Source organism: Crocodylus porosus, unplaced genomic scaffold (genome assembly GCF_001723895.1).
Source record: "Crocodylus porosus isolate Cpor-Errol unplaced genomic scaffold, CroPor_comp1, whole genome shotgun sequence".
In the NCBI taxonomy this organism is placed as follows: domain Eukaryota; kingdom Metazoa; phylum Chordata; order Crocodylia; family Crocodylidae; genus Crocodylus; species Crocodylus porosus.
The window spans coordinates 1,421,368-1,434,072 of NW_017728929.1; the positions used below are offsets into that span (position 1 = coordinate 1,421,368).

The window sequence follows — 12,705 nt, forward strand, 5'->3', positions numbered from 1 at the left end:
GAGTAGCTCTTGTAACTATAGCAATGCTTCTGCTTAACTTTCCTAAGGCTGGGAGAGGCAATTTTCCCACTTGTAATGGGAAGAGGGATTTCAATTCTTCATTCTCTGTCCTGACTACTCCCTCTAGCACACCTCAATGTGGAACGATGGTCCTTGTCAGTACCATGAGTGGGAACATTTGTTTTCTTTATACAGACCTATAGTGCTTTTCTTCTGTTGAATTTCACTGTCTTTTCCTTGTTTGGTATGTGGCTCCTTTGCTACAACAGTCCTTTACAAAGGGGAATAAAAAGTTTCAAGCCAAAAATCTAGGTGAAGGTCAATAGGACCATCACCAATGCCTCCTGTCATGGAACTGGGCAACTGCATTCACTCAGCTGGCAACATCCAGGAAACAGAAGCAGTGTTTACCTGGCAAGGTTAGGGAATTAGACACTGAAGTTGTGTTTTCAGCCAGATCCATCAATTCCTTGTCCTCTCCCTTAGACTTTTCCACATTTCCTGCCATTCAGCTTCCTCTTGGTTTATGCTCCATCAAGCTGCGGCAAGGAAAGCTCACTGGCACCTGTGCTAGAACATGCCTGGGGAGGAGGAAGTGTCTCCCATCTCAGACTGCCATCCCATAAATTAATTTTCCTGAAGTCTGGCCTGATTTTGATATTCTTGTTTCCTAAATCCTAACTTTTGTAGCATAGATGTTTTGCATTAAAGCATGAACTAAACTCCAGAGTTGTGCTGTCTGGCACCCGCACTGCTTCAACATCTTGACACATGCAATGGTAAACTGATGCAACGAAGAACCCAGCAGGATGATGGAAGCAAGGCCTTCATCATTTCATTATTGAGTTAGATATTACCAACTGCTTGTATGTATTTGTCTGAACAACAGCACTTTCCAAAACCTACATTCTGTGATGAAAATACCAAATCCTTTGACGGGTCAGCTCCATGCTCTATCAGAGCACCTTCCTTACTGAGTCCTACAAAACCATTGCAGCACAGTAGGAGTGAGCTGGGATGACATAAGAGGACCTGAAACCAGGAAAGGTTGCTCAGAAGTTGGCTTGTACTCACTGCCCCTCTGGCTCTCATTGGGGGTAGTTAGTGTACAGTTTTCTTCAGAAATGGATTTTTGATTGGTTCCCTTTCTAGGTGAAAGTATCAAACTTAGATAAGAGGGGAAAAGGTGCCACAACTCCACTGCTTCGGAGCACCAGGACTCATTTCCCCAGGCTGTTGAAGGAATCATTCTAGAACTGCAAGTAACTACTTACTTCAGTGTGAGCTTGATGTTGCAAGTGGAGCAGGAGAAGCAGTTCACACACCAAGCCTTGTTGAGAGCCGATACCACTGAAAATAGAGGGGGGGGGGAGGGCAAAGCTAAATCAAAGGCAGCCAGGCCAAATTATCTAAACACAGGGCTGTATCTAAATTCAATGAGGCCAGATGTGAAAACAAACACTAGTGCTTCACAACCGTGGGACAGCAACAGCTGCACCAACAAACCGAGCACGGAGAGTGACCGAAAACAAGGGAAGTGCAAAGCTTACCGTCCCCCTCAATCACGTGGCTGCAGTTGTAGCAGACATCTCCAAAGAGCTGCATGCAGAAGGAATAAAATGGGAACTTATATTACTGACTGCCCACACCGACATAGACAGCTGGGGCAAGTATTAAAATCCTGATGATGAATGAATTCAAAGGTGCTGTAACAGCATTCAAAGATATAGATTTCAATCTCCTGAATAACTCATTATACACGTGCTAATTATGCCATGGTCATTCAGATCTTGTGCTCTCAAACCCTACATGACCTTTTTTGTGGATCCCTCATATTCCTGGTACCATTGTTATATGTTTCCCACTCTCAGTAAAGCCTGGGAATTTGAGAGAGAGTGTAAATAGACCAGAATGCTAATCAAAAATAAACCTCTCCAGATTCTAGGTCATAAACATCAATACAAAGCTAACAGTACTATTTTTAAAGCAAAAAATATCCTCTGACAGCTTTATCAGGGTGAAATGATGTTTTGTCCAATGACAATCAATGGAGAGGTCACAGTTCTTCACTGTCTTTGTGGAAAAATTACTTTCCAATTGGTTAACAGAACTGATTTCTTCTGTGCTATGGTCAACCAGATGCCATGAGATTTATTTTAAACATTATAAAGAAAGAAATAAAAATGATATATAAACTGCCGTTGATATCTTTAATAACATCATATAAAATTGGTGTTAGTGAATTGGATAGCTAGATAGCTGACCTGTTAAAGACCAAAAGAGTTCCTTAATAGTTATAAAACCAATCTTTAAAAAAAAAAATTAAACATATACATATGCACACACATACATATATACATACACGTTTAAAATAAACATAAACTATTAAACAATTATAAATACACATATATAAATATTGTGTGTATGTTTAAATTTTAAAAAGGTCATTTTATAGCAATTGAAAAAAACAAGAAACACTCTTGACTCTTAACAGAAGGTCAGCTAACCAGCCATCCAACTGACTAACCCCAATTTTATTTGATGCAATTAAGACATCTTAATGGCAGCCCATATACATTATTTTTTCTTTCACAGGAGGATTATTATCCTCAGTAGGTTTCTATTTTCTAATCACTATCCTTTTCCTAGTGCTCTGTATCAGCTGGCAGGATCTTTTCATTCCTGTTACTACTTCATTGGTACAGCCTCATACTTATAACTACAGGTCAACAAAGAATTTCATCTACTTGTACCGTGATAGGAAAACCCAGTGCCTATTTTCCAAGTTTGTTTATAAGGACAAAAATTTCTGCCCCTGCCCCTCTTCAGCCAAAAGAACAGCAGCATATACCTGGTTGTAGTGAGTCTCACAGTAAGCCAGCCCCTTTTTCTCATAGTGCCGGTGCCCCAGGAATGGCTTCTCGCACTTGGCACAAACAAAATGCTGTGGAAGTAAAAAGCATTCAACATCAGATAGAGAGGTTTCCAAAAGGAGAAGACATGCAGACACTGTCTTGGTAACTAGGGCTCTGTGAAGCTTTGGATGCTAATTCGATTCGGAGGAGATTTAGCCCAATTCAGTGGCTGAATCTTGAAATCTGAATCAAATCAGGGGACCAATAAAAAGGTCCAAATCAATTCAAAGCTCTCCAAATCTTCAGAAAAGATTCAGAGAGCTTCGATGATTTGGGCAGTCCCTGGTCTCTGCAGCAGGACTTAGAACTGGTAAGTAGAGGGTGAAGAAGGGGGGGTGAGGGAGAGGACCATGGGGGTACCCCTGCCAGGCCCCATCCCTTACCTGCTTCTCCAACCCCCCGACCCCTGCTGCTCCCCCAGCCCCCCCATGGCTGCCCCGCCTGCCTCAGCTCCTGGTGCTTTAAAAAAAAGCCCCTACTTACCAGGTGCTGCTGGGCAGGGGGGGCGCTGTGTGGGGGGCTCTGCAAAAGCCCCCCACCCCCACTGTTCCAGTCTCCCATTGCTGCCCTGCCCACCCCAGCTTCAGCCTTTTAAGAAAACAACAACCACCCCCCCCTTCCCCCCAAGACTCACCAGCTCCTGCAGCAGCTTCAGGGGTGCTTGTGGAAGAGCCCCCCACTGGGTAGGAACCAGTGAGTCTAGGTTTTTGGGAGTTTTTTCCCCTTAAAGGTCCAGAGCTGGGGCGGGAGGGGCAGCCATGGGGGGGGGACTGATGAACAGGAGTCGGTGGGGGGGAGCGAGGGATCAGAAGGGCTCATGGCAGAGCCCCCCACACAGCATGGGGCAGTGGGGGGCAGGTGGGATTGCCCCCCCTCCTGGCAGCACCCAATGAGTCCAGGGTTTGTTTTTTCCAAAGTGCCGGGAGCTGGGGCGGGAGGGGGATGGGCCTGTGTGATTCAGAGATGCAGCAGCAGCCGAATCTCTGAATCAGATTTGGCCGAATCAATTTGGGACAGTGATTCAAATCACCAAATTGAATCGCTGGCCCCCAAATCGACCAAATCCAAATCCAAAGCAAACACTAGCCGCTTTGCACAGGCCTACTGGAAACAAGCCAGGGGAAACATAACAGTATAGATGATGCCAACAGAGAACCTTGCACAGGTGGAAGGATGGTGAGATTCCCTATTTTGTCAGCTAGGTTGTCAAAGCAAAGTGTTCACACCTACATGGCCAATTCTGCTGTTCCTATGCCTATTGGAACTACATCAGGCAGAAAAATGCTTCCCAGGCTTTAGAAGGTGGGAAGGAGACGTAATAGTTTGTTACTTAGAGCGGGAAGAGGCAATACATATAACTCCAGTGGCAAATGCTATCTTGCAATCCCAGAAACTGCAGTACAGTGCAAACATTTTAAAGTAATTTTCTAGGAGTAATTTAAATAACAGAATTGTTATTGTGGTAAAGAAGGGCAACATTTGAGCCTGGGAAATGTGATGTACCCAGGTAAAGCTCACACAAGATGAGTATACTCCAATACCTACATTTATTAGCATGAATTCAGCCAAAACACGGATTGTGGGACTTTTTACTGATAACCTTCTGAGTAGCACAAGTCCACTTGCAGGATGTACTCTGCAAGAGGCTTCGAACCAGGATTGCTCTCACCTCAACATGCCATTGCTTTCCCAAAGCATTGACTACACGTCCCTCAATGGGTCTGCGACAGGCTCCACAGATTGGGATTCCCATCTTGTCATGACAGGGCAGGCAGTAGAGTTCCCCTTTTAGTTCCCTGGCCTCAGCAGTCAGCTCCTTCCTATAAACACACATGCATATCCTTGAAACAACACAAGTGATCCAGATCCCAGCCAACCGTTTTTTCCCAATTAAACCTGATAGTTACATGAGCTTCTCCTCAGACCCAAGTATCTCTACGCTGAAGCTGTAGAAGGAGGAACCTCAAAGAAAATGTTTGTGCTTTGGCACTATTATATTCTAAATGCAGATGTGGTGAATTGTTAGTAAAATACTGTCACTGGCAAGGCATTTGATGGGATGTTGGTTTCTGTCCTTTACAGACATAAAACATGAAGACAATCATGTCTTAATGAGACTACATACCCTAGCTGAAACAATCTTATACATATACCTTTTATCCACAAGCACCAAGCTATTCTGAACAGCACTGAAATAGCTATATCTAAATACAATTATTTTTGTAGTGATGACTGGGCCTTTGAGGCCAACTACTTGCAATGTACCACTTTCATACCCAGTAGAAAGTGGTGCCAATTAAGCAATGCATAGAACAAAGTGAATGCTACAGAACTGAACAGAAGAACTCCAGTTCTTCTAGCTTATTGATTCCGCCTCTTTTGATCCTTCATACAGAATTTCTCATTGGTGTAATAACTTAAAGACTACAAAGTTTAGTTTGAACACTAGAGTCCGAAGAAAGACCACCCTAATATGCACAGGCTTCATTTCCCTTGTTTGTTGGTGGCATGAAGGAGATGAGAACATACCCACAGTGGGTGCAGTTGAAGTGATCTGGATGGTAAGAATCATTTCTGTACATCAGAGGCTGTTCATCAATTATGAGGTGGCACTTCTGACAGATGTACTTGCCTAGTCCCTTGGCTTTCTCACGATTATGGCATGGCCTGCACAGGTGCCTGTATGAGCATCAGAAAGAAAAGGAAGTATTAGTTGGTTGGTTCTTCCAATTAGTTGAGATTGGGCTGTTATCTTGCTGATTAGGTTATGGTTTTTGCAACTAAAGTTTTACTATTTTAACTTTCTATTCTACAACATAAGCTTTAAAGCTTCACCTGATCATGTTAGTGCTAACCAGGCCCTCAGAGAGCCTTGCAACTATCCTATAGAGGCATAGCAGGGTGCTGCAGTGTTGATGACTGGAGAGCAGCAGGGGGAATGAAACAGAGAGCCCCAGCTCTCTCTGCACTCTGATGGTAGCTGCTCCTGCAGCCGAGAAGAAAAATCACCAGACACGAGCTGAATCAGGGGGCAGCAGAATATATGCTCTCCACCCCAACATCTACCATAAAAGCCAGGCAGCTGTGCACCCAGTAGAATGGCATCTATTTAGCTTCCCCCACCCTACAAACACTGGCGGGTGAGGAGTGGCAAACATCCCAGGGGGCACCATTCTGCATGACCCCTCTCCCAAAGCAAAACTGGGGCCACAGCAAAAATGCCCAAAGAAGCATTCTGGTAACTCTTCTAAGCCAGCACCTGGGGCAAATGCCCCACTCACCCTCCCTCTAGTTATGCTACTGCTGTCTTGAAAGGGGCAGTTACACAACTAGGTATTTTTTTAGTCCTCCTGCACTTCTTTATGGGCATCCATTGCAGGGAAGAGCCTAGACTACTTTTTTTTAACATGCCCTGATCATATGAAGCAGGCTTACAGGAGACCGCTGATGACACCTAAATCACAGTGTATGAAATTCTGCTTTTGTATGGAGCAGTAAAAATGCATTGGGAACTATAGATATGTTTGTGTTGATGTATATCCACACATACAGCCCTCTGACTGTCTTATTAGAGTTTTTTTCTGATGGTCCTCTTCAAGGCACATCATTACACTTCCCCTATCCTGGTCAGATCATCAGTCCTCAATAGCTGAGACAGATATCACTTGAATCATGGCTCCTCCACCCAAAGCAGAAGGATAAGCAAAGGAATATGTTTTTCCATGTTCCAAATCTACAAGTTCCTTAATATGTTTCAGGCTGCATTACAAGCAGAAACCCTAAACAGGCACACAGCTGAAGTTTCTGTCACTGAAGTATATGACAAAGGGATGAAGATATTGTTGTAGAAGCTGGCTGTTCATAGAAGAATCAAAAGATGGGAAGCAGCTGGATCAGCCAGCTTCAGGCCTTATGTTTAGAATCTTAGGTGGGATGATCTTTAATTTAGGTCACTTATCATCTGTCCCTCTAACCATAAAGCAGTTTGCTTGAGATGAAACTTTGACAGACTGAACACATACCAGGCAACGTGGAGAAGGATGTGTGAATATTTTCACACCACAGTAAAACCAGACTTAACTCCTCTCAACTATAATCTTACACAAATCTGTGATCATGATTGAGAAGGCTTCTTCCAAAACGCCAATGGCAATAAAGAGTGAAAAAGGAATGATTGTATGATGGAGCGGTCAGGAGGTCTGGGTACTATTCCAGACTCTCTCACAGACCTCCTATATGGCCTCAAGTACAAGACACCTAACCATAGACTTGCCATGTACAAAACAGGGATAAGAATACAACCCTGTATCACTTGTGCATTGTTGTGAGGCATCACACTGTTACAGTACCCAGAAGGAAGATGCCTATATCAGTGCAAAGTATTATTATTCTTTCACTTTGAGTCTTCTCTTCTGTGTTAGCCTCTCTCCAGGGCTGGAGCTCCTGGTCCTCCCAGACAGGGCCAGAGTCCCCAGAAAAAGCAGACAGCGCCCCATTATAAAGGAAGCATGCAGCTGCGCTCATCCCAGAATAAAGGCATCAATTTTATTCAGCACTGTTAAATGGAGACTAATTATACAGGGCAGGACATTGGGACCCTGCAGCAAGTGTCCTGAAAGAGACCCCTCTCATTCAGCTGAATAAGAGGCCTTCAAGCCCTTTGCACTGATAAACCATTATCAACCCCTCCCCATTCACAAACCCTCTCTGCTGTCCCATAGACCCTCCTCTATTGCAAGCAAAGTGGAGTCTTGGAATGGCAGAGCTGTTGCTATAGCAGCCGCCCCCTCTCACCCCCACTCCCACCATTACAGAATTATTCCATTCTGAAATGTCCTGTTGTGTCTATTAATACCAGACTCCCTCCCTGCACAATGCCCTTCTCCACCCCTCTAAAATAATCACAAAACTCCAAAGAGTCCCTGCAAAGGGCTGGGGGGTTCAGATGGAGACTTTAATAAGTAGAACAAACACACTGAAATATTCATAAATATAACAACAGCAGCAGCAGCAGCAGCAGCAGCTCCCCCCTTCCAAAGGCTCAGTTGGAAAGAAGACAGCCTTTCACTGCAAGCGTGTTGTCTCCTCTCCCCTCTGTTACATGAGTGAGCTGATAATGCACTATCAGAGCTAGCAGGACACTATATAGAGAGGGGCTTGCTCTGCAACCTTTACTAAGCCTGCAATTGTTGGCTTCTTCTGGCTCGCCTCATTGTTTCCATCTATGCAGCTTCTCCTTGGCTTGCTGGCTTCAGAAGGCACTCCTAGAGATTTTCTTCAAAAGGACTTTTTCCTCCACACTAGGACTGCATCATCCAAAAGGTAAGAGAATTGGCTTCAGTTGAAAGAATAATAGAGGCTTTCCCAAACACTTTAAGCTGTTGTGGCTAAGCTAGTGTGGGTGGAAGAAGCAACAGAGGCTGACACATGTCGTGTAAAGGTCAGACTAAACACAGAAAACATTTTTAGAAAAGACTGATCAGAATGCAATTCTTAGTAGCCTTTCTCCCCCAATTAGAATAAACTCCCACACTTCTCTATTAAGTCCCCATCCCCGTGAACCCTACACATAGACAGACAGACATCATGAATGTCACTTCTTGATGTTATTAATTTTCCTCAGGCATGAAGCGCTCTCACCCAGAAGGGATTCAGCCTAGAATGATCTGACACAGGAGACTTGTTTCATCTAGAGTTGGTTTATTTTCAGGGAAAGACAAGACCCTCCTGTTGGACAAAGCATGCTCCCATGATCATTTAGACGGGGAAAAAAATTACAAGCAGAATCTATGCTACAGAAATGATTAGGAAAGAGCAGAAAAATCTGTAGGACATGAAAAGTCTCATTACGTATTCCTAATTTCCCCAGGAACTGCTTAGACTGCACAACAAAGGACATTAAACAAAACAGCAAGCTGGACAGATAAGATTCCTTTTTGTGATGAGCTAGCAAATTTTCCTTGGTCTTCATTAAGCTTTGTGTTAATGAACAGGTAGAGAACTTATTAGAACAGTAATTCTACTGTAGTGGTAAAGTATGATAACTATATCCAAAAGCTCATCTGTGTAATGAGGGGTAGGAGGGAGAAATGGATGTAAAATATAGCTATGTGAGCACATTTCAAATGAGTCACTATGTCTCGGTTTACAACTCAGTTATGGGAGGCTTGGACTAATGGCTCACTATAGAATAGTGCTCTGTAAGGCAATACATACAATCACTAAATATTCACACCACCCCAGCAGCACAATCCAAGTGGAAATTCTGGGCTGGCAAGCCAGATTCTTAGTTATTCTCTCTACAGATTCAGACCTCTTGCACTGTACAGTTTAGCACAAAACACTGACAATAGGTCATCTGGAAAAGCAACAGTGATTTCCAGTTCATTCCAAGCATTCTTGTGCACTATGGTAACAAACAGACTAGGAATGACAGAATTATTCCATTATGTACTAGATAGAAAAAAACCCCTAAAAGGCTAATAAAATTAGCTTACATATTTTGAATCAGTAAGTTTTATAAAATAATTAACAGCTGACTATTTCCTATGGTAATAAGCATAAAGTTATTATCTGATCCCTATAGCTGCAGTGAAATTTTACTATGAAAACTTTTTACAAATTATAGCTTTGTGGAGCAAGTATTTCAATTCTCAAAGCTGGTTCAACAACTGGCTCTAATGATGCATAGACATTTTATCAGCTACTCAAATACAAAGCACATTTTATTTTTCATGTCAATGAGCACATGCAGTTAAAAAAAATATTAAATACCACATTGGTCAAAACTCCGAGTAGTTTTAGTTTAAAGCCAAAGTGAAAGTGTATAGTAAAGAATGTCCTGTTTATCTTCTGCATGGTTTGACAAGACAAGAAAGAATCACACAAGACAAAATAGGTAACAGCAGCCTTCCCCCATAACTGCTCTAATTTTGAGAGACAATTTTTGTGGCCCTGGATCCATCAGTGTTTTTATAACTCCTGCAGCTTCAGCCCTCACAGCATTTCCTCATCACAAATTCACTGGACTTCCTAACATTTTCCATTCACTCTCCCTCCCCCAAAAGGATCTCATGGTAAAATCCTCACACCAGTAAAGTCACCAGCAGTTCTGCAACTGATGAAATGGGGCAGGATTACATCCCTAGAGGCTTTCTTATTCTAACGTCAAATGATGACAGACAGCTCAGGTTGAATCCCAAAGATCATACCCTTAATCTATCCCTGGAAGTCGGTTCAAACAAATCTGATCATCAGAACCACTCCACGATCTGGTCCAAGGCAATGGCAGCAAGTAAAGGGATAGCCTTATCTGGCTGTAAGATGACCAAACATAAACCTTCTGAACATTTGTCCATTGTTTCCCATTTTTAGAAGAAAGTTATAACTGGTTATAGACTAAGCCATTGGCTTGTCTAACTGTTGCTATGAATTATCACCCTTCTGCAGACGTTTGAGGCAGAACTATTTAACTTAGTGAAATGGCAAAAGAGAGTGTGTGTAGACTCATGCAGAGGGTATTACAAGGAACATCCCAGCTTTGTTGAAATAGCTATTTAATAGGTAAGATTTCCCACTTCTCTGGGGTATCATAGGAAAACTATAGCCAATCAAATTTCTTTCAGAAAAAATAACAAGTATAAGCAGGTAATACTAGCTTCTCTCGCAGGCCAGACCATATTGGTGTTTCACAGAGATGCTAGGGTTTACAGTTTCAAAAGGACAAACAGGAGCACCAGCAAGCATGTGCAGAGTCTGCCAAGTCAGTCTTTGAACATGCACACCCTAGCAGCCCACATGCAAAAAAGTACCCAAGAGCAAGCTTCCACTTTATAAGTGATGTGGGCAATGCAAGAGTGAAGCTGCACGTCCATTTCAACAGTATGCTGACATCTGACAAATGTGGCCCATGGAGCAGCGTTCTGCTCAGGATCTGATGTAGGCTTCTCTTACATGCATATTATCTGTCTTAATAAAAAATAAAAATAAAAACCATGCAGCATTTCTGGAGAGGCAGAAACAAGCACCCTGCAGATCAATTGCACAATAGGTTCCTGTACTCCTGAACCTTGAATCCTTCTCATCTCAGCAAAATACTCTGAAGTCAAGCTGCATATGGAGTGAGAGGGACCCGCCGTGGTCACATGAAGGAATGTCAGGGTCCTGTTTCCACCCGTTCTCATTTGTATCAACCGTTATCTTTTCTGTCTGAACTAAGCTGACCGGAGGAGTGTGATTCAGAGTACTCCTCTCTAGCTGACATAAGTTATCTCCTGCCCTAAAGGCAAAAGCATCAAAAACAAGGACATTTTCTTGCAATGTCGTTTCAATATTCTGTTTCTGGACTGTTCTTCCTAAGCAATTTCTGTTTCTCAATATACAATTCTTTCAGCATTTCTGAGAGAACCTGAGCTCATGGGGAGGCAGGAAGCATTGCCTTTGCTTCAAGTCACTTGCCTGCTGCCATACTACCTCAGGGGGCAGCAAGGCTTTTGATAGGGGCTGTGACTTGTACAACCACCTCACAAGGATTTCTTAGCATCCCAACCAGAAGGGGGATAGAGGAGGAAGCATCTACTGAGGTCTTCACTATCAGCACAAGAAAACAAACAGGGCAAACACTTCAGGGATTGCCAGACTTCTAACATCAAACTGACACTGATGATGGCACAAGTCAAAGAGAATTACACAATACAGACAATCTTTTTCAGATACTTCTGAAACCCAATTACACTTGCTGCTGTCTGCGGCTTCCACAATGAATGCCAGCACACTGGCGTTTCCCCTGTGGGCTACACCTCCCTGTCTAATTTTTCCTCCGTCTACATCAGCACCCTCTCTTCCTACATCAGCTTCCTTTACTGCTTCTTGGAACAAACTGCAGTATTCTGCAGTAGTGGTTGAACAGTACAATACTATTAACTGAGACACTCCTTACCGTATTGTGAACTCAGAATACATTCTGCTGTACAGGACCTTAGTCACATTCATGAAGAAAATGTGGAGAGAGCAACAAAGTGGAAATAAGCAAGTTATGCATAAATCCACTGCAAGTCCTACAGGGAATGACACAATGATCCAAGGGCCCGGTGGGAAGAAAAACAATTTTGAGAACTTTTTCCTCAGTTTCTAGTACATCAGTCATTCATGCAGGTGGGGTTTACCCTTTGTAGAACATTCAAGTAGTTAGGACACATGGATATTTGAGAAACACCAAAGTCTACAGCTGTCTGCACACAGGCCTGTACCTCTGTACCTGTTCAATCTCCTGTGAACCTCCCCTTGCTGCGTCAGCAGGGATCTGATGGACCTTTGTTCACATTCACTCTGTCCCTTGCTGGATGCAGCCCCTAAAATATCGTAATCCAGATTTTCAGAAGCAAAGAGTGATTTGAGAAGCACAACTCAGAGACATTTCAGAGGTTAGGTTCCCAGGGCATTAGAAAATTGGGTCCCTTTAAATCATCTCAAACTGAGGACCCTACTTGACTGCCCAGAACAAATGGATCACAAGCTTCTTTCTCTTCCAGATGCCAACACAAGTATGAAGACTGTAGAACAACTCTGGAATTTTGAGAAATTAAGCCCCATCAACCATGTCCAGGAACTCTGTCCTTGGAAAAATTTCTGCTTGTCATGGACTCATGAAGTCTCCATAGTTTCATAGTTTCCAGGGTCAGAAGGGACCAGAGCAGATCACCTAGTCTGACCCCCTGCCATGGCAGGAAAGAGTACTGGGGTCAAACAACCCCAGCAAGATGTTCATCTAACCTCCTCTTAAAAACCCCCA

The 12,705-nt window shown here is 43.2% G+C and overlaps 2 protein-coding genes across 3 annotated transcripts in view; one reads left to right on the forward strand and one right to left on the reverse strand.

Moving 5' to 3' along the window:
• The window catches only part of LIMS2 (LIM zinc finger domain containing 2), a 49,299-nt gene that overhangs the window by 3,872 nt on the left and 32,722 nt on the right, over positions 1 to 12,705 (reverse strand). For both annotated transcript variants that reach the window (XM_019542914.1, XM_019542913.1), the window contains exons 5-9: positions 5,445 to 5,594; positions 4,585 to 4,735; positions 2,852 to 2,944; positions 1,551 to 1,599; positions 1,275 to 1,350 (exon numbers count right to left, since the gene is read on the reverse strand). In XM_019542914.1, the coding sequence (XP_019398459.1) occupies positions 1,275 to 1,350; positions 1,551 to 1,599; positions 2,852 to 2,944; positions 4,585 to 4,735; positions 5,445 to 5,594 (519 nt within the window). The remainder of the gene's footprint in view (positions 1 to 1,274; positions 1,351 to 1,550; positions 1,600 to 2,851; positions 2,945 to 4,584; positions 4,736 to 5,444; positions 5,595 to 12,705) is intronic.
• Positions 7,815 to 12,705, forward strand: part of GPR17 (G protein-coupled receptor 17) — an 8,428-nt gene continuing 3,537 nt past the window's right edge. Inside the window, exon 1 of the mRNA XM_019542915.1 lies at positions 7,815 to 8,237. The gene's annotated coding sequence lies outside the window, so the exon portion shown is untranslated. The remainder of the gene's footprint in view (positions 8,238 to 12,705) is intronic.